Here is a 20,148-nt window from a genome sequence, read left to right as displayed (position 1 = left end):
CCAAACCAATTTCTCCCAGGGAACAGGCACACACCAGCCTCTCATCGCGTGACAGCTGTCCTGGTCCCGGTCGCCTAAAGCCCGCTGCACGCGCGGGGCTACAAATACCAGTCGCCCATCATGTCCTCCAAGAAGGATGGCGCTGGCGACTCCAAGCTGTTCGCTCGGGTAAGCCTATAATCATTACCCTTGCCCTCGCTCGTCACATATCCATCATTTGCCTGGTGCCGTCGATCTCTTGGTCGCTAGAAGCTGTATCGGTTCTATACCCTCTACTCTCTCGCCATCCCTTGCACGCCATCGTTTGGAACATGTAGGCCGCTGTGCAGGGCCCCTGCATCGATATCCTGTGCCATGGCTTTATTTCTGTATTACAACCCGCCGGTGACGCTCGACAAGCTAAGATCTCGACAGGGCAAAGTTGCGGAGCTCCGCCTCGAGCTGAATAGTGGCGGCAAGAAGGATAAGAATTATTCCATGAAGAAGATTGCCCTGAAGCGAATAGTTGCCAACATGACTATGAGCAACAATGACATGGTTGCGCTCTTTCCCGACGTCATAGGATGCATGAATCTTCCAAGTCTGGAGATCAAAAAAATGTTGGTTCTACTGACGCGAATCAGTCCGTGTACACGTTTGCTGACAAGACACAGGTGCTTTCTCTATCTCGTCAATTATGCTCGTGTACGCCCAGAGATCGCGGTGAAAGCTATTCCGGTATTGGAACTTGTGAGTCTACTCGACCAGCTACCCTGCGACTAGCCTCTAACGTTTTGACTTTAGGATATGGAAGACAGCAACCCATTGGTACGAGCTCTCGCCCTACGAACCATGTCATATATATACGTGCGAGAATTTGTGGAGGCGGCCGTTCCGATCGTTAAACATATGCTGCGAGACTCGGATCCCTACGTGCGTAAGACTGCAACTTACTCCGTTGCTAAATTGTACGACCACGACCGAGCCCTAGTTGAATCATCTGATCTTATCGAGCGACTCAATGCCCTGCTGCGGGACGATAATCCGACAGTGGTGGCCAGCGCACTGGCTGCGCTCATGGACATTTGGGAGAGGAGTGACGCCATTAAACTCACAATCGACTACAGCAACGCTTCCAAAATGGTTGCCATCTTGGCAGACTGTTCAGAGTATGCTTCTTGTTGCCGTGGCTATCATCATTTGCTGACCCTTGCCATAGATGGGGCCAGACGTATATTTTGGAAGCCCTCATGTCATATGTACCCCAAGAATCTGGCGAGGCGTCTCTCCTGGCAGAGCGCATCGCCCCGCGTCTTTCGCATTCCAACTCCGCTGTCGTCTTGACTTGCATCCGAGTTATCCTCTACCTGATGAATTACATTGCCGACGACAAGCAAATCTCCGCACTCTGTCGCAAACTATCGCCACCTCTAGTGACGCTGCTTGCAAAAGGTTCTGAGGTGCAATACCTCGCTCTTCGAAATGCGCTACTCATCTTACAGAGACGACCCGAAGTCCTCAAGAATGATATCCGAGTCTTTTTCTGCAAATATAACGACCCAATCTATGTCAAAGTCACGAAGCTGGAACTCATCTTCATGCTTGCCAACGAGCAAAATATTGATGAAGTATTGACGGAACTTCGTGAATATGCTACCGAAATTGATGTTCACTTTGTGCGAAAGGCTGTGCGAGCCATCGGAAAGTTGGCCATTAAGATTGAGCCTGCTGCGCCCAGGTGCATTAACTTGCTCCTCGAGCTTGTGGCCACCAAGGTCACGTACATTGTCCAAGAAGCGACCGTCGTCATTAGGAACATCTTTCGCCGATACCCCAACCAATACGAATCCATCATCAGCACGCTGTGCGAGCACCTGGATTCTCTGGACGAACCAGAAGCAAAAGCAGCCATGGTGTGGGTTATTGGAGAATACGCGGATCGCATTGAGAACAGCGATGCTCTGCTGGATGACTTTCTGTACGCGTTCACAGAGGAGCCGGTGGAAGTGCAATTGGCTCTGCTCACAGCTACTGTGAAGTTGTTCATCCAGAGACCTACGAGAGGACAGGAGCTTGTTCCCAAAGTACTGAAATGGGCCACCGAAGAAACAGACAACCCCGACCTACGAGACCGCGCCTACATGTACTGGCGACTGCTGTCTACTGATGTCAGCCTGGCGAAACAGATTGTGATGGGTGAGAAGCCCCCCATCACGGCCGAATCCGAGAAACTCGAACCGGCTATTCTCGAGGAAATGTGCCTCAATGTGGGCACGCTAGCGACGGTTTATCTCAAACCTGTTCAAACGGTATTCCGCTCGGCGCGAGTGCGGAAGCTGGCTGATTCACCGGCACTGCGGAAGCCAAACTTGCCGACGAACATTGATACCAACAAGACGATTAGCATGTTTGGCCGGGGCGGACAGCCCACGGATATTGACCTGAGAAGTCGCACCGCTGCCGGCGGGAACAGCAACCAGCAGGCCATCAACGACGCGGTCGCATACTTTAACAGCGTTGCACCACAGCAAATGGCAGCACTGAGGATGGACGGAGGTGATGATTTATTTGGCGGCGGCAACGTGACGGGCTATGTGGTAAATGCGCACGCACCACAGGCAGTGATGCAGCCGACGCAGGGCGCCGGAAGCAACGGCGACTTGCTCATGCTCTGAGGCGGGGCAGACTTTGTAACAAGACTCTGGTTAGCGAAATGCAAGTCTACTTACTATCAAAAAGAAGATTTTGGAATCGATATTATGCGCCTTGTTTCCGTTTTGCCTTGCACAGGAATTTGACCGATGCACTAGGATGTACAAGACTAGCAAACAAGCAAATCAGATTGCATCACTATGTGCAGCATGCAATCTAATAATGTCCTGGTAGGACCATTATCGACAAGGCACCCCAGTGGCTGCATAGTTTGACAGCTGGCGGGGATCGGCGTGGTGGGTGGTGGTGGCTCGCAAGTCAGGTGGCCGCCACCCAAGCTTCGGCTGGCAACTAGGTAGTTGTCTGTAGAGGAGGGACGGCACTGGGGTAGTTTGTGGTTGAACGGAACGACGCCGATGAGCCCAGACTAGTTCGTTGTAGGTGCACATTTCAGCTTGGCCTCGTCATGAGTACCATTGCAGAGCAACGGGCGACGCCAAGTCGCTAGCCAAGTCTGGGCTTTTGGGGTTTTGAGTTGATGGCCAAGCGTGGTACCAAGGATATACGCATGCCCGTGGCGAGTCGGGAAGATGCCGAGGGCTGCCCGCCGTTGCATTTACGAAAAGTGTAAATTGTGATTGTGATGGCAAAAAAAAAACGACCGGGGTGCAGACAGGTAAATGCCTGCACTTGGAGACAGCATTCATGCTCTGTCCTTGGTAAGAAGTATTTCTCGTTTTGGGTAGTGTAGCGGTCGACCATGGTCCTGAATGGAAGAATTCGGACTTATATCGGGAATTTTCGTTTTTCAAATTACTCAACAGTTGGACCCGGCAGCTGCGGAAAGAGGCTTCTTGCGAGGAGGCGAATTCTGAATGTGTAGTGACGATAGGTAGGGTAGGTACTCCATACTTACAAGACCTGTAATCGTACGGTGTACCTACCTACCTATAGTGTGGGTTTATGGGAGGCGCTGGGCGGAAGGGCAAGGCTCCACTACTTACCTACGTTGAGGTAGGTAGGTTAGCCTTTGTAATCCGTAAGTACCTCTCAGCGGAAAGCAAGGACTGATCCTGATAGCTGTAGTACCAACAGCGGCTGCTCAATTTTGAGCAAACATACCAATAACACGCTATATCCGACTTTGACCAGAAAGGTGCCAATTATGCTTGAGGGTAGAAAGGCTTGACACGCATCAGGACTTTGGAGAGCATGGGAGCTGGAGCAGAATGCTAGTAGTTGTTATTTACTGGGTCAAGTACCTTTGAGTTTGTCTGTCCTGGTAAGTACTTGGACGCTGGCTGCGTACTGATGGCATCGGGCGATCTAGGCCGATTATGCCGCGCGACGGTCTAATAAGGGGGGTTTTAGGAGAGAAAAAAAAAAGTGACAAATGAAAACCTTGCTCAATTTCATTTGCAGAAAAGCCTCATGGCAACCCGACATCAGGCCGGCTGGCCGGAAACAAACGCTGGAGATGGATGGGCGGAGAAGCGTCGCTGCTCACGATTCAGCGCTCAATATAGGCAAGGTACTGGGTACCTACCTGGTAGCAAGCAAGGTTGTGGCGCGCCACCAGTTGGTGTCGGTCCCTCCTCAGTGCTCACTGGCCCTCACTCAGTTAGTAACCGCAACTTACTTACTGGTACCTACAGCTTCAGCCAAGGTACCTTTAGTGGGCGCTGCACCCCCGCCAACTTCAGTCCATGTCTCGCTGCGACGTCTTGTCAGAGGGATGATGGTAATGATGATAACAATAAGAATACTAGTAATACTAATCATACCAATTGCTATCAACTAGCCACCATGTATCTGGAAATGCGTGCAGTACGGTATAGCAGAGCACCCAGGCGGATAAGTAGGTACTTGGACCGCTCAGCCGTCTGGATTACCATTTGGTCGCCTGTTTCTGCGCCTCATTTCTGGAGGCAGCCCTGGCCAAGGCTGGTCCGTTTTGGCCCCCTCTTGGTCACCTCTTCCCTGCCGACCTGCTCAAAATAACCCGCTCCTGCTCTCCTCCCCTTCTCTCCTCCATTTCAATCATTGCCTCGACCGTCGTTCAAGCTCGTCCAGCCCGTCTTGTAGCCCGTTCAAAATTTGCTAATTGACACCCTCACTTCTTGCTAAACGCCACCCACACTCGAATCTACTTGACGCTTGGTCCGTCGGGGAAGGAGGTAGCCTGCCTGGGTACTTATTAGTTAGCAGGGCTGCCCGCCGCAGCCGCATTCTCCTCGTCTCCACCTCGCGTGGTCAAACCGTCCTGCGACTTGCCTCCCAAGCGGCTTGCTTTTGGCATCTTCAACAAGTCCCTTTAACACCGACGACTCTCGAAAATCGATTGTCCATTTCCCGGCTCTACTGAAAGAGTTAGGCGCTCTGTGAATGACGACTGCTGGCCTGGAATTGCGACTCTCCTCTTTGGCAATCTCCGCCTCACCCCTTTATCAGACACATCTTCCACCCGTCGCAGCATTGTAGACCGCCGCGCCAATCTGTCCCAGCCCGCCATTCATCATGTCTGCTGCCGCCGCCGCAGAGACGACCCCAATCAAGGCCGCCGGTGCCCTCGCGCCGGCCGCCCCTGTCATTGCCCAGTCCGCCGACTCAGTTCCTCTTGAGAGCATTCGCCGCTCTACCGAAGCCACAAGCTCCGCGCAGAACGTTCCGCCTGCCGATGGTCCAGCCCCCGACGCCATCGACACCACCAAGACCCCCGGGCAACCGCCTGCCGCTTCTGCAACAGTCGGATCCTCTTCCCATGCGCCCGAGGTGCCGGCCAAGTCGGGCGACGTCATCGAGAAAGGCCCGGAACCGCCTGCAAAGGAGGCCGACGATGCCATCGGCCCCGCGCAAGAGCACATCAACTCTGGCACTTCAGCAGAACCTGGTGCCCCCCCTGTGTGCAACATCACCCTGCTCTTGACCTCTGGCAGTCGACATCCCTACCGAATCGATGCCAAGTACCTTTCTCGAAGAAACGTGGCCATGCCGGAGCAAACCGAGCACGACCATCCTGATCCTTTCAGCATCAGTATATACACGCTGAAAGAGCTAATACTGCGAGAATGGCGGAGCGACTGGGAGACTAAGCCTGCCAGCCCCAGCAGCATTCGTCTTATTCACTTTGGCAAGCTGTTGGATGACAAGGAACCACTCAGGAGTACGCCCCACACTACAAGCAAACCTGCACACGCAAATTGACTAACTTGATGCCTTGCAGAATATCAATTCAGCTCTGAAGCTCCCAATGTGGTGCACATGAGCATCCGCCCCCAGGATCTAGACGAGGAAGAGACCAAGCCAGGCGGAAAGAGCCTCGGCGCTGGGAGCGGTGACGGTCAGCGCTCAAGAACCGGAGGCTCTTGCTGTGTTATTCTATAAACAACCACCGTCCAAGACGATCGAATTTGCAGCCAAGAGGCCTCGAGAGGACAGTTTTTTTCACCAATACTTCGAAAAAGACGCTCTATGCTATGCGAATCGTTTCCCGTGGCCGCAGTCTTGAGACTGTAGGAACACGGCACCACTAAACAAACTACAAAGGCTACAATAGCCACGACACTCAAAAGATGGCTCTGACGACATTCATTATTTCCTTTGGGCACAAACATATACAACCTGCGTCATTCCTTTTACATACACATTTTGGACAATCATATACGTCGCTTATCGTGAAGCGGCGAGGAGCTCTCATTTATTGCTTGAAAGACTGGGAATTATTGGGAGTCTTGAACTTGGTATTCTCTTCTTGTCTCTGTTTGGTTCATTCCCGGCGTTGCTTTTGTTTTGTTCTTATGAGCCCTTTTTTTTTCATGCGCGTTCCCCCGCACCTTGTATATTTTCTTGTATTTTTTTCGGGGGCGTGGCAAGGCTGCTTGCTTGTCATGGCAAGGTATATACACTGCGATTGCTGAGAGCGTAGTAGGATACTATATAGGTACAAATCTGCCAGGCCATCATTAGCAGAACGTGAAGTCAATGTTGGTCCTTAACGTCACAGTTGCAACAAAGTTGGTCCAGAACCGGTCACAAGTGTTTCCAAATATGTGGTTGCTATGATATTTATCAATTCTCATCATTGTCGCAACAAAAAGTTACGTGTTGTACATGAAATACTGGCCCGAACCAGCCGCCAGGGCCAAATCCATCCTCTTGGCTGCTGCATCTCACATTCCACCACCACCGCCACCACCGCCCTCTTTGGGTCCCCGGGGAAAACGCCCTCCTTAAACCTTGCACTTCTTCTCCATCTCCTCGTGGAAGCCGGCGACGCCTCTCGACTCGTCGCCGGTGAAGACGTCCTCCCAGGTGATGGTGTCCTCGCGGCCGCGCAGGATATCCTCGTGGACGCTGGCGAGGCCGGTGCCGAGGACCATGGGCCGCCAGGCGCCGTCGCGGACAATCTTGAGCTCCATGCCGCGGCGGATGGGCTCGCCCATGCCAAAGGTGCGCTTGAGCGACTCCATGCGCACCGCCTCCTGCGCGGCCTCCCAGTTCTTCAGGCGGGCCTCGAGCGGGTGGGCCGACGTGGCCCGCGTCGACTGCGCGTCGTGGGCGGACGGGCCGACGCCGTAGCGCAGCGTGTCGTGGATGCCCGGCGCCGACGGCGCCGACGTCGACGCCTGCTGGCTGGCGCCGCCGGTGTGGGAGTAGCTGCTGGCAGCCTGGTTGCTGGGGATGAAGCGCATCGACTGTTTGACGAGAAGAGGCAAAGGAAATCTCGGGTTAGCGCCGGGGTCGGGATAGCTAGGAAGGAGGGAGGAGAGTGGTGGGATGGCAGTGGGCAGGCCGGGATGAACAACGATGGGTGCCGTGGGAAAACGGAGGGTCGTAGAGGTATAGAGCTTACCATTGTGGGCGAGCGCTAGGAGGTTTGTGAGTATGTATCGCTTTGGTTGTTCGGGTTGATTGTAATCTTTCGTCGCAGGAATTTGGTGCGGGAGAGGATATTCGGGTCGTCGTCGTCGTCGATGTCGCGATGGCGATGATTGATGATGCAGCTCTGGTTTGCCTGCGTCGTCGTCGTCGGAGGGAGCTTGGAATCTGGCAGGCTGCCAGCGAGCTTCGCGTACAGGAGAGCTGGCCAATGGAAGGCCGAGCTGGAGAGTTGGCGCCCCACATGCGTTGGATCTAAGAATGCAGAATGTAAGGCGGGCCGGATGTCTTGGAAGCTGCTGAGCTGGAAAGTAGAAAAAAGTAATAGCAACAACAATAAAATAGAAATGGAATAAGAATGGAATAAAAACGGAACAGAATGAAAGAGAAAAGTGAAAGAATTACGAAAGAAAGTGTCGTTTTTGAGAAGAAAAAAAAGACATTGCCCATAATCTCCGTATCGTAATTCAATGCAGTCTGTCTGACAAGCATGATGTGATGGCGTTCGAATTAGCACCAGGCTAGAACGGAGAAAAAATACTAATAAAGAAGTTAAACAGTGCCATCTATCAAAGAGAGAAATACTACGAGCCTGATGGCAGAAAGTTTTCTCTTCTAAAAAAAAAGGCCACTGCACTGCTGAAGCCGGTACAGCACAGTTGGTAGTTGTTGGTAGTATTACGGCCGGCTAGCGCTTCCAACACGCAGCCCGAGGTCGCAACATCAGGCTATTCACAGCGGACGGTGCATCCTCGTAGTTGGGCTTGGCGACATCACAGCTCGTGTAGGCAGATGCCTCTAGACTATGCCTCGACTTTAGAGGGGGTCGTTAGGTCATGACCGATGGCTGAATGGGTTAACTGGTTGATGGGCTCGCCGTCTGAGAGAGACGAGAGTGGTATTTGCATTTATTTCAACCTTTCAGAATAGCCAACCTACCCCAATTACACACGAGCCGGAGCACCTTAATATTCAAAATCTATTTTACACTGGCAACAAGCTGCAATCAGGTTTCGTTGCGAGTAATCCATCAGGCTGTGCCGAGTACTTTTGCGAATGGCGCTGCCTGATGGCGGGGCAAAGACACTCTATTCGTGTTAGTCGTCCCAATGACTGCTGCAGCCTTTCGGCCAGCTCTCGCTAATTCTTCTTCCTGGCAGTTTTTGCTTTCTCTTCTTTCCATTATTCTCAATTCAACCTTGATTCGAAACCGAGACTGCACAAAAAAGCACCTATACTGCAGGCCCCAACTACACGCAACCGCCGCCTCCGCTCCTGATGTCGCGTGCCACCAACTCGGAGCGCAGCCCGCTGCTGCGAATCCAGAGCCGCGAGAGCGACGCGCGCTCGTTTTCCGTCACCAATGTCACCCCGAGCGCCGTCCAGATCACCGCAGTATGCCTCTTGCTCGCCGTCACACAACAGGTGGCGTCGGTGCTGGCCGCCTTGGCCGCCCAGGACCTGAGCCGGGCCGCCATCTGCGGTCGCCTTCACGATGACGTTTCGGACCCGGCCGGGGACGAGCGCTGCCACGAATTTCCCGTCCTGACGCAACTCTCTACTCTGGAGCTTGGCGACGCGATCCTGACGGCGCTGATTGGCATTGCCGCGCCCATTCCCGTCGGGGTGGCGGCCGATCGATGGGGCCGTCGACCGTTTCTCACGCTGGCGTTGGTGGGCGGCGCGCTCAACGCCGGCTCCAGAATGTTGATATGTTGGTTTCTGCCCGTTTGTAGATTGATTGAGACAGGTCAGAGGCTAACAAAGTACTGAAACAGATGGATTTCCAAATGGTATTCCGCTCAGACTGACATGGCTCTCAACATCGTTTGAACTTTTTTCTGGTACCTTTTTCGCCATCATATGCACAATCCTGACCGATGTGACTTCAAAGCGTCAACGGTAACTTGACCAAAGCCTGTACCATAGAAAAAAAAACACTAATACTGTTTCGCAGCTCAACCAGTTTCTTCTATGTCGTAGCGGCCAGCATACTCGCCACTGAGATTGGCTTACAGCTGGGCGGGTTTCTTACGGACAAGTTTGGGCCGTGGCCCGTACTGGCCACGGCCTTTGGCGCATTCGTCTTTTCAGTCTTATGCGCCTTTTGCATACCCGAAACAGTCCATTTAAACAAGACTTCTTACAACGAAGAAGCCGTCGAAGAAGAACCTGCTGCCCAAACCACTACGCAAAGCATGCGCTCTGCCATCCTGGCTGCCTACAAAGGGATCACCACAGCCATGGCTGCTCTTTTCTGGGGCGACAAAAAGCTCGGTATCCTATTGCTTACGCTTCTCATGGTGGCACTAAGCTCGCACTCTATAAAACTACTACTTTTATACACCAGCTATCGCTACCAGATGGCTTTCGACAAGGTATGCTGCGCAACGTGCCTAATGTCAGATATACGCATTTGGGGGGACTGACCGCATCATCTACAGGTTACCTCCATTCATACCATAGAGACTGCTTCGCAATTTTTTCTCAATGCAATATTTCTGCCTCTGACTGCACAAGCATTGCTCTCCTTCAATTTCTCAGCACGGCGAAAGGACGCAATGTTTGTTCGATGGGGCCTTGTAGTCGCCGCCGTCGGACTCTTCGGGGTTGGTCTGGCTCCCAAGATCGGATATATGATAGCAGCTCTGGTCCTGTACACCTTTGTCAGCGCCTATTCTGGTGGTATGCTGGGCCTCTTATCGCAGCTGACCAGTGAGGGTCATCTCGCGGCCTTGTTCGCTACGACCAGAGTCCTCGCTAGCGTAGGCAGCCTTTTGGGTGTGCCACTCTCCAAGTGTCTGTTCCAAGTTGGTGAAGAACTCGGTACAGCGTGGGCCGGCCTACCGTATCTAGTGCTTGGCGGCATCTATACACTAACTGCTGTTGTCGTTTTTGCGACAACGTCTGCCGCCGCATCAGAGTGAGATACCGAGAGCACGAGGAGCCAGACTAACGAGACGAATTTTTGTTTGACATCCAATTCCATGCATGGAATGCACAAATTGAATAACGAACCTACCAATTTTTATGACTTTCTTTGTTTGCTGCGTGGCGGTGACTTCTGACATGTAAGCCGTTTTGTTCAGTAGTGAGTGTAAATGATTTGTAGCACGACTCCGATACCGCGCCTGAGTCAACCCACTTCTCTGCCAGCTGCCAACCGCCCATCTAAACCACACAACGTTGACAACACCGAATCCGAACAACGTATCAGTTCAGATGCTTTCAATTGGCTCATCATGAAGCCCTCATCGTCGCGGCTGCCCATTGTCCGTATTGCAAAGGGCACCTTTTACAGGCAGCACCCAAACGCGCTCTCGGGGCACCCCAACCCGCCGCTCTTCAGTGACATCACCTTTGAGCTGCCGTCGAGCACCGCCGCGCCGCAGCACTGGTGCATTGTCGGCTCCTCGCTCTCCGGCAAGACGACGCTCCTACAGGCTCTCCGTGGACGCTTCATCTGCGACCCGCCGACGGCGCGGTCCTACCCGTACTTGTCCTCGGACGCCGTTCCAACGCGCCTCCGGAGCCCCATCCGCGCCATCCAGTACGTGGGCTTCGACGCCGACCAGGCGGGCGGCCTCGCCGGCTCGCCATCGGCCGCCACCACCTCGGCGTTCCTGTCCGCCCGCTACGAGTCGCACCGCGAGATCACCGACTTCTCGCTGCGCGACTTCCTGCTCGGCAACACGGAGCTCAATCCGCTCAAGACGTCGCTCGACGGCCAGGATGGCGCCATCAACCAGACGCTGCTGGACCGCGTCGTCACAGACCTGAAGCTGCACCACCTGCTGGATCTCCCGGTGACATTTCTCAGCAACGGACAGGGCCGACGGGCGCGTATCGCGCGGGCCCTGCTGACCCAGCCCGAGGTCCTGCTGCTGGATGAGCCGTTCATGGGCCTGGACCCGCCGACGGTATCGGGGTTGAGCCCGTTGCTGCAGTCGCTCTCAGAAAAGGCGAGCCCGAGATTAGTGCTTAGTGCGAGGCCGCAGGACCCTTTGCCTGAGTGGATTACACACTTGATCTACCTGCGCAGTGACTGCCAGGTTGGGTCCATGGGCCCAAAGGATGTTGTGCTAGATGGTTTGCGCAAGTATGTGCAAGGTGTGCAGACAGGTACATTGGCCGAAGACAAGAAGATGCCGCTGCAGACTCTGGCCGAGGTTGGTAAAGTTCTTTCATCGACTGGCCCTACTTCCACCACGAACAGCAAGGACGCAACGATACAAGAGTCCACTTCGACGGCCGAGCCTCTGGTAGAAATGGATGGCTGCAAAATCAGCTACAAGGACAAGATCGTTTTAGGAAATTGGTCGCAGCAGGTCCATGGTAAAGAGAAGCGGGGTCTCGTCTGGACCGTTCGTCGTGGTGAGCGCTGGGGTGTATTCGGTCCCAACGGCTCTGGCAAGACAACCATTGTCTCCATGCTCAGCTCTGACCACCCGCAGACATATTCACAGCCTATCAAGTTGTTTGGGCGATCGCGCATACCCGAACCTGGCTCCGGTCAGAGACCACTCACGTTTTGGGACATTCAGGCACGCGTTGGGCACTCGAGCCCCGAGGTGCATCAGCACATGCCGCGTGGGCACTCTATCCGAGCAATCGTGGAGAACGCATGGGCACCGACGTTTGGTACCAAGGTCAAGTTAGATTCGGCCTCCAAACGCAAGGTTGATGCTGCGCTGCGCTGGTTTGCGCCGGAGCTGCGACCTGTCAGCAGTGCCAGCACTATGAATGGCCAGGTGGACGACCTCAAGTGGGCGGATGATTACATGTTTGGCGAGATGTCTTTCAGTGCGCAGCGGGTGGCACTCTTCATCCGCTCCATGATCAAGGGCGCCGACATTGTCGTTCTGGATGAGGCTTTCAGCGGCATGGATGATGCCGTGCGTGACAAGTGCAGCCTCTTTCTCACCGCGGGCGAGACCAAAAACATTGTTGGCGGTAACATTGTGGATAGCGAGCTCACAAAGACGGGCAATGTTGCTGTGAGCGGGCTGACGGAGCAGCAGGCGCTCATCTGCATCGCCCACATCAAGGAAGAAGTGCCTGACTGCGTGCGTGAATGGGTATGCCTGCCGGAGGCCAATACCGGCCTACCAGCGCGATTCGGTCGGCTCGATGGCCCCTTGAGAAACAACGAGAGCCGGTGGCACTCGATATGGGGCTTTGCTTCTGAATAGAGGTCACAGTGGCATTGCTACTGTACATTATTATGCGGACATTGCGAAAAAGAAAACGGACAATATCACATTCATGCCAAGTTGAAACTCAAGAAATTGACGTTCATACTCAAGCTTCTAGATACAAAAGGATACTATTTCCTGACTATATCCATCATCGCGATTATTCAAGAAAATATACCAAAGACGTCTATTTACATTGGACCCGACTCCTCATAGTGAGCTATCGATATCCGCCAGATTAAACAGCACTGGTAATGACAAAACTGGCGTCATCGTTGAATGAGTTCTTGCTGTCAAAATTGTACTTGCCGCCAGGGTACGAGATGTGCACACGGGCGTCGTAGTGTCGCCAGTAGCGCGCCGCCTGGCTCCAGGAGCGGATGGTGGCGCCCTGACCGTTGATACCAGCCTGAATGCAGAAGGTGGCATCCTCGGAGAAGAGCTTGGAGCTGTCATTGCCGTTGACGACGAGGCCGTTGCTGCTGTGGCGGATGAAGCTGCCGGGGCGCTCGGCGCTCTCGAACGAGTAGCAGTCCTTGCTCCCGAGGCCCTGGCGGACGACCCAGCGCGCGCGCTGCTTCTGGCCGTCGTCGCTGGCAAAGTCGATCCTGACGTCGTCGGAGCCCGGGTCGCGGGCAACGTACCGCGTCGTGCAGCACGACGTCGTGGCGCGGAACGAGACGGTCGAGCCGACCCGGACGGCCGGCCCGCTGTTGCGGCTCGCGGGCGCGTAGTTTTGGCGCGTGATGTCGGCCTGCACCTGGTCCTCGACGTCGGCGCGCGGGTAGCCCGACGTCATGACGCCCTCGTAAAAGGTGCCCTGCGAGGTGTGGCTGTTGTCGCCGCCGATGCCGAGGACGATGGCGCCCTCCTTGGACATGGGGTCGTACGCGCCGTCCTTGTTGGCGGGCGGGCGGGCGCCGTCGTAGATGGTGCGCAGGCCGCCGGCGTTGGCGTCGCCGCCGCGGATGGCCCAGTGGTGCGGCTCGCCGCGCAGGGTGGCGGTGACGAACCGGTGCCGGATCTCCTTGCCGGGGGGCCGCTCGTTGACGTGCTGCGTCAGGAAGAGCCCGTTCTCCATCTCGGCCATGATCCACGGGCCGGAGCCGTCGGGCCCGCCCGTGTTGCCGAAGAAGAGCGCCTCCATGTGGCCGTTACCCGTGTCCGTGAGGCTGGTCTCGGCGTTTCCGTAGTCGAAGCAGCAGCGGTTGTTGTAGTGCGTGCCGTCGACGACGGCGTACATGCCCTCGGGCTCGTCGCCGCGGGCGGTTCCGTTGCCGGCGGCGGTGCGGTAGCCCGTGCCCGGCGGCACGAAGACGCCGTACGCCTTTTGGCCGCGGACCGTGACGGGGGCGCCCATCGCGCCAGCCTCCCAGTCTGCGTCGCCCGTGTCCTCGCCCTTCATGTAGTCCGGGCCGCCGATGGCCTTGGTCGCGTCGTTGCCGTGGCCCGACTGGTCGAATACGGTGGCAATGGTGCACACGGCGCCGGAGCAGAACCGGTCCTGGTCCTCGCCGTCGGCGACGCCGCCGGCGGAGCGCGGGTAGATCTCGTGCACCCGGCCGTCCGTGTTGCGTCGCACCGCGTAAAGAGGGCCGGCGTAGGCGTCGTAGAGGGCGCGGGTGGTGCTGTGCGCGGCGACGCAGGGCGTGCCGCCTCGCGCGTAAATGTCACACGGCGCGGCATGGACAATGCTGCTGGCAGCAGCGAGGCTGATGGCATAAAGCGAGGTTCTGGTCCGAGACGGCATGATTACAGGCCAAGTCACCGCGTGACTTACACAAAATCTGGACTTGCACCTCTCCAGACAACTCGCCCGGATGCAGTGGCAGATTACTGCTCTTTATATGCGGGACCCCATTGTGCTATTTCCGGATCCTTGGAAGACGGAGCAATGCCTCGTTTCCATCTTGAAAAGAAATTCTGGGACTACACCTCGCTCGGGCATTGCTAATTGTAATAGCGGTGGCGGCGTCGCAGTAGTTTCGCCGAGTCAGCCAGCTAGCCCAGTCAGCCCACATCGAACATTGTTAGGATCAGTCCTATAAAATGCACAGACTTCAATGGGCAGCCTGATTCATATGTCGCCGGGGACGGGTCACCGGTGCGCAGAACCTTGTCCAATTCGAATTCGAGCTGAAGGATCTGCTCAGTGAGGTGTGGGTGGCTGCGGAAAGTCGATGTTTTGACAAGCATGATGTTGAAATGTCGAATCCTTCCAACAAGCACATGGCCGCCAAAACTACAGAAAGAGTCCGTCCACCGAACTCCGCCGGATCTTTAATACCTTCTTGAAATCCACGCAATTTCGCTCTGTGTGTTGCATTCGGCACTTGATTGTGCATATTTCTGACACTTTGGATCTTGATCAGTAAGGCCGGCGAGCTACGAGGTGGCTGGGGCCGGGGGTTGCCTGATTGGGGAGGATTGCATGGACAATTACTTGGCAGTACAGATGACTAGATGTAGAGCTGCAGGCGTGGGATGCGGCCAATGCCAGGGTTCCGTTATAGAGCTAGATTTTGGCGAAATATAGACTGGGCCGCGCATGAAAAAGCAAAAAGAAGAAAGAAAACAAGATGGATAGAAACGATGTCTGAACGGCGCATGGCGATCCTTTCATCCCCGGTTCACCCAGTCTAATTTCAACGCAAGACAGGCTGTGGCGCCGGGGGTAATGCTCCTCTTACTGGTACATTGTCTTGTTAGAAGTCATTGTGAACTTCGCCATCATTCTCAAAGCAAGCCGCAGAGAATACGAGCGCCTCTTTTCATCGAGATTTCCAGAAGTAGATGCCGCCGCAAGTAAAAGCATTCTCTGGTAAACGAGGCTGCAGGGTGGACTAATGTGATGGCATAATTTCTGTGGATTTGCCTTGAGTGATTATTAGCTATTTTGGGGCCTGGATCACGGGCGAAATAATGAGAAAACTCCCCGCTTGAGAAACAAGGCTCTGAGAAGACCGCCGCTACGGATGAGTGACAAGGTCCTAAAACGGAGCAGCCTTGCTGACGGGAACGGCATTGTTGTCCGACTTGCCGCGAATCACCGTGAGAAGAGGTCTGGTATTGTTCTTCTACTGGACGAGACTATCGAAGAATATCCTCCCAACGCTGCTTGATCGACTCGACAACGTCTTGTACATCTGCCACGTTCTTGGCCACATCCTCGCCTTCCACCTCGTATCCTTTGACCTGCCACGCCGTCTGAAACTCCTGGATTTCCCGGTGCAGCGCCTGGAAATCCAGCTTCCCGCCCTGCTTCCCCGCCGCCGCGTCGACCAGCCTGTCGACAAAGATGCGCCAGCGCCGGCTGTAGTACGTCGAGATGAGGCCGGACCACGCCTTGGCCGCGTAGTCGCTCAGGAGCGTCCCCGGGGCCCAGATGGTGACCTGGCTGCGCGCATTGTACGCGACGTCGGCCAGCGCGCCGGTGCTCTCCCCCCACGCGCGCGCGGCGTCCAGCCATCGCCGCAGCGTGAAGTGGTCCTGCGTCGCCAGCAGGGCGTCCAGGTCGCCGAGGAAGGCGAGCATCCGGTCGCCGTGCCGGCGCACATCCGCCGCTGCCGCCGCTGCCGCCGCCGCCGCCGACGACGACGACGACGCGGACTGCTGCGTAAAGGTCGACACGACGTCTAGGTAGAGGTCGGCAAACGCGTTGCTCATCACCTGGCGCGTCACATCGACCACGTCCAGGCGGAACCCGGGTTCGGACCAGAGACGCGGCCGCTCGGCGGCGGCGGCCAGGAAGAGGCCCCAGATACGCTGCAGGGCCGCCGGGTCGTAGTGCAGCGCGGTGGGCTTGCCGGTCGTCGTGTTGTACAGGCCCGTCACGTTGGGCTCGAGCTGGTAGACGGATACTGGCACGCCGATGAGGGCGGAAGACTGGTAGTCGTAGACGGTGGAGCGCAGAAGCTCCCACGCCCTGTAGAGTGAAGACGGCAGCTCCCTCACGCCCGAGTACCGCCGCGCGGTCCAGTCGTGGAAGTAAGAAACGGTGTCGATCGGCGTCTCGGACCAGCCTTGGTCGAAGAACAGATCGTATAGCACCTCGTTTCCCTCGTAGGCCTCGGTGGCAATGCCGAGTCCCACCATGGAGCCAGACTCTTTCAGCGCTTCCATGGGATTGACGGTCGTGTTGGTGATCTTTCCAAAAAGGTTCTGGTTGCCACCAAAGTCGTGCACCTGGCACCAGATCCAAGGCCGGCCCGAGTAGCTCCTTGTTCGCTGCCACTGCGGCGCCGTCTCGCTAAACAGGTCGAGAATGACCATGCCGGCCCTGTCTTCGGGTCCGCTCAGGTACGCATCGATGCGGTCTTGCGTCCAGAAGTTGCCCTCGCTCAGGTAAAACAGCCACCCTTGCATGATCCAGACGGCGGCGGGGTTCGCCGCCGTCAACGCCGCGTACGAGCTCTTGGAGATGTCGGCCAGATACGCCGGCTCGCCCGACACGGGGTTGATCTCGTTGAACTGGTCCATGGCATACATGTTTGTGACGTTGCCGTATTCCTCGATCTGGGCCTCGACGAAGAGCTTCTGAAGCTCCGCGTACGCGTCGTCGAGCGGGCTGAGGAACAGGGCGTGGGTATTGTTGCTGTCCTCGGGGAGGCCGCCCCAGGCGGGTGCCCGAACGAGGTCCGCGCCGGGCCGCACGCGCGGGAAGGCGTCGGGCACGAAGCCAGGAAAAGCCGGGAGGATGGGCGTGATGCCGAGCTGCACCATGCGCGCGACGATCTGCTTCTGCAGCGCGAACTGCTGGTCGATCCACGCCGTGGAGAGCCGGCCCTCGGGACCCCAGGCACCCTTGACGTTGCCGAAGCGGTTCCAGGGCTGGAAGGCCGGCCCGGTGAAGAAGGCCAGTATCTCGTCGTCCTCCATGCCGAGCTGGCGGAAGCAGTCGAGGTAGATTTTTTCGTAGCCCACCCAGGCCAGCTGGAAGTTGACGCCGTGGAGGGCGGCCCAGTCCAGCAACTTCTCCCAGTCGCTCCATTGATACCAAGCAAAGGAATAAGCAAAAGTGACTACACGCGAGCAAGGCACAATTAGCAGTGGACGCCGATTTGACAGCTGTGCTTTCCAGGCCTTACCGGTATTGAGGTTATACCGCCACGGAACAGAGCTGGAGCCGGCAATGGGGTTGGCTGGCGGCGGCAAGCGGTTGGGGAGCTTCTGACTCCAGTCGAAGAACCAGAAATCGTCGACGTGAAGCACATCATTTGCATAGTGACGCAGCCTGGATCCGTGTTAGATTTGACTCGGGACTGTTTTCCAGGATGTGTCGGCATACCCGCGAGCCAGGGCGCTCAGAGTGGTGCCGTGGATACGAATCTTGCCATTTTCGCTCGCAGCTACCGTGTAGTTGTCATTCACCGGCGCATTCCAGCGGGACCATCTGTCGTGATCCCCGGACAAGGTGAACTCGAAGGTGTCTCCCTTGCCGTCTAGGAAGCGATCTGCCAGGGCTCGAATGCCGTCCGTAGATGTGGGAGCGGCGTGGGCGAGCAGGCCTGCGCCGACGCACAGAGTTGCTAAAAGTCTCATAGTTTGGGGAGCTTCCTCTGGCAAGCCTCCGTTTGCAAGACACAGAAACGTTACATGAGAGGAGATAGGTTACGGCTCCAGCCATCCTTTTATATACACAAATGATGGTCGTCTCGGCATAACTGTAAGTGTACTAGTGCTGGCGTATCATGGCGCGAGCTGCAAAGAGCTGCATGGCGGCGGCTTGATTCGAACGGCTTTCACGGGGATACGGGGGGGTACGGCTACCGGTCCGGCCATGTGTCAGCCCAGTCACTAGATTGAATATCATGGAACTTGAGCTTGAAATTCGGAAAATCTTTGCTGTGCTCGAAACTCAGCTCGGTCTTGCTTAGGTCCAGTTGTTGTGGTGCTGACGCGGGCGCCACTTTGGCCAACGAAAACGACGGAGCTGATGCGGGGAAACTGTCTTGGAAACATGTTCTTGGACGATGAGAGAGGATGAATGGGAGAATCATGCTGAAGAAAGTTGTAATGGTAGGTACATCCGTACTCTACGTGTTTAGCACATCCAACAACAAACGACGACGTACATGGGTAAGGTGAGTAATAAGGCATGGCTGAGTGCGGCTTTGTTGGCAAGTATTTAGAGCTCAGCCTCCAGAAAAGCATCTTGGTTTGTTTCTTTGAAGAAGAAAGAAGAAGAAAACGAAAGCCTCTTGATTTCTTCCAATTGACGACATTATACATGGTCATCGCTACTGCGCCCGTTTGCGAGTCGCAATGACGCAGCCCCGCCAGATCATGACCTTGCCAGGTGACCAAAGCAAGTCGCAATTTACTAATTAAGCTTTTTACGCCTCGAAAATTCCACAACCGCCGTACATAAACACATTCCCCGGCACCGAGAGCGAGCCAGCAGCCCGTCCGTCACTGATGTCGGAAACTCGTCAAGTTGATAATGAGGCGCAGACGACGCGGTTCTGCGCCCCAATCACATCGCTGTACCAGCCCGTCCAGGTCGGCCAAATCGGGTGAGTAAAAAATGTGAACCACCCTCCCCCTCCCTTACGGCAGAGCCGCTCGCACACTTTTGGTTCCGGATTGAGACTGTGAGACAGCGAGTGCTCGCTCAAGCTTTTGAGAAAGGAAAAAAAAAAGAGAGACATGGAGAGAACTCTACTGATACCGCTACAGACATGGACATGCCGGCACATCCACCTTTTTTCGCTGGCCCATCCTCGGCGCGCTGCTCTTTGACAATGAGAGCAGCGACGCGCGCGACCACTGCGCCAACGAACGCAGTACGTGGGCGAAAAAAATCAATTACACCTCATCTGGTTGAATGTAAAAGTGTGTGACTGACCAGGCACTGGCAGCATTTCTGTCGTATCTGCGGCTGTCGGTGCTCATGGCCATCGTGTCCATGGCCATGACACTGTCGTTCCATCTCAAGCAACAGCCGACGTCGCTCGAGAGGCAGATTGCCAAACCGCTTGGTGCGACCTTTTGGGCCTTGGCAGTGCTCATCCTCGCAGTGGGCGTCTCAAACTATATACGTACGTAATCTTTCCCATGGTTATTCGTCTGAGGCTCGTGGTGCTGACTGACTACCATTTCAACACATAGGAACCGTCAACTTGTATAGCAAGCGGGCTGCCATTGTGCAGTCTGGATGGAGAACGCAAACTGTAGGCTTCCAATCACCCCATCATTCACCTCAATCACCAAACGCTTACGTGCTGAACCACAGATACTCGGCTTTCTCTCGGCTTGCATCTTTGGCACCTGCGTTGTCCTTCTTGTCATCAACACAATGAGGGATTCTGCAAGGGAAACTAGATGATATCGAGTCTCTCTCTGTACAAGCCGCCGTACAATGCATGTATATGTGTTCTAATGAAATATAGACATGATCAAATTTACAATGTCAAGCCGTTCAAAGACGATTTCGACAACAAAC

The 20,148-nt window shown here is 55.4% G+C and overlaps 8 protein-coding genes across 8 annotated transcripts; 5 read left to right on the top strand and 3 right to left on the bottom strand.

Moving 5' to 3' along the window:
* Positions 1–120: 120 nt before the first annotated feature.
* V2A60_003434 (adaptin N terminal region-domain-containing protein) lies at positions 121–2,654 on the top strand (the record flags this gene model as incomplete). Its single annotated transcript, XM_083254769.1, has 5 exons — positions 121–168; positions 415–599; positions 654–729; positions 784–1,148; positions 1,199–2,654. The coding sequence occupies 5 exons, from the start codon at positions 121–123 to the stop codon at positions 2,652–2,654; spliced, it is 2,130 nt and encodes a 709-aa protein (XP_083110895.1).
* Positions 2,655–5,148: 2,494 nt separating this feature from the next.
* On the top strand, positions 5,149–6,015 carry V2A60_003433 (ubiquitin-related domain-containing protein; the record flags this gene model as incomplete). Its single annotated transcript, XM_083254768.1, has 2 exons — positions 5,149–5,794; positions 5,855–6,015. The coding sequence occupies 2 exons, from the start codon at positions 5,149–5,151 to the stop codon at positions 6,013–6,015; spliced, it is 807 nt and encodes a 268-aa protein (XP_083110894.1).
* Positions 6,016–6,860: 845 nt separating this feature from the next.
* V2A60_003432 (proteasome maturation factor UMP1-domain-containing protein) lies at positions 6,861–7,755 on the bottom strand (the record flags this gene model as incomplete). The annotated part of the gene is made up of 2 exons (XM_083254767.1): positions 6,861–7,498; positions 7,707–7,755. 2 exons carry the CDS (start codon positions 7,753–7,755, stop codon positions 6,861–6,863), a joined length of 687 nt encoding a protein of 228 aa, XP_083110893.1.
* A 1,032-nt stretch (positions 7,756–8,787) lies between these two features.
* V2A60_003431 (uncharacterized protein) lies at positions 8,788–10,436 on the top strand (the record flags this gene model as incomplete). The annotated part of the gene is made up of 4 exons (XM_083254766.1): positions 8,788–9,223; positions 9,288–9,411; positions 9,467–9,887; positions 9,954–10,436. The coding sequence occupies 4 exons, from the start codon at positions 8,788–8,790 to the stop codon at positions 10,434–10,436; spliced, it is 1,464 nt and encodes a 487-aa protein (XP_083110892.1).
* Positions 10,437–10,751: 315 nt separating this feature from the next.
* V2A60_003430 (P-loop containing nucleoside triphosphate hydrolase protein) lies at positions 10,752–12,701 on the top strand (the record flags this gene model as incomplete). The annotated part of the gene is made up of 1 exon (XM_083254765.1): positions 10,752–12,701. The coding sequence occupies one exon, from the start codon at positions 10,752–10,754 to the stop codon at positions 12,699–12,701; it is 1,950 nt and encodes a 649-aa protein (XP_083110891.1).
* A 241-nt stretch (positions 12,702–12,942) lies between these two features.
* On the bottom strand, positions 12,943–14,454 carry V2A60_003429 (alpha-L-arabinofuranosidase B; the record flags this gene model as incomplete). The annotated part of the gene is made up of 1 exon (XM_083254764.1): positions 12,943–14,454. The coding sequence occupies one exon, from the start codon at positions 14,452–14,454 to the stop codon at positions 12,943–12,945; it is 1,512 nt and encodes a 503-aa protein (XP_083110890.1).
* A 1,340-nt stretch (positions 14,455–15,794) lies between these two features.
* Positions 15,795–18,245, bottom strand: V2A60_003428 (alpha-N-acetylglucosaminidase; the record flags this gene model as incomplete). The annotated part of the gene is made up of 3 exons (XM_083254763.1): positions 15,795–17,725; positions 17,792–17,937; positions 17,992–18,245. The coding sequence occupies 3 exons, from the start codon at positions 18,243–18,245 to the stop codon at positions 15,795–15,797; spliced, it is 2,331 nt and encodes a 776-aa protein (XP_083110889.1).
* An 876-nt stretch (positions 18,246–19,121) lies between these two features.
* Positions 19,122–20,031, top strand: V2A60_003427 (DUF202 domain-containing protein; the record flags this gene model as incomplete). Its single annotated transcript, XM_083254762.1, has 5 exons — positions 19,122–19,219; positions 19,383–19,489; positions 19,565–19,744; positions 19,815–19,876; positions 19,939–20,031. The coding sequence occupies 5 exons, from the start codon at positions 19,122–19,124 to the stop codon at positions 20,029–20,031; spliced, it is 540 nt and encodes a 179-aa protein (XP_083110888.1).
* Between the last annotated feature and the right edge of the window lie 117 nt (positions 20,032–20,148).

The sequence above is a fragment of the Cordyceps javanica genome, chromosome 2 (genome assembly GCF_051103115.1).
Source record: "Cordyceps javanica chromosome 2, complete sequence".
Lineage (NCBI taxonomy): Eukaryota > Fungi > Ascomycota > Sordariomycetes > Hypocreales > Cordycipitaceae > Cordyceps > Cordyceps javanica.
This window is presented reverse-complemented; position numbering and strand designations above follow the sequence as displayed.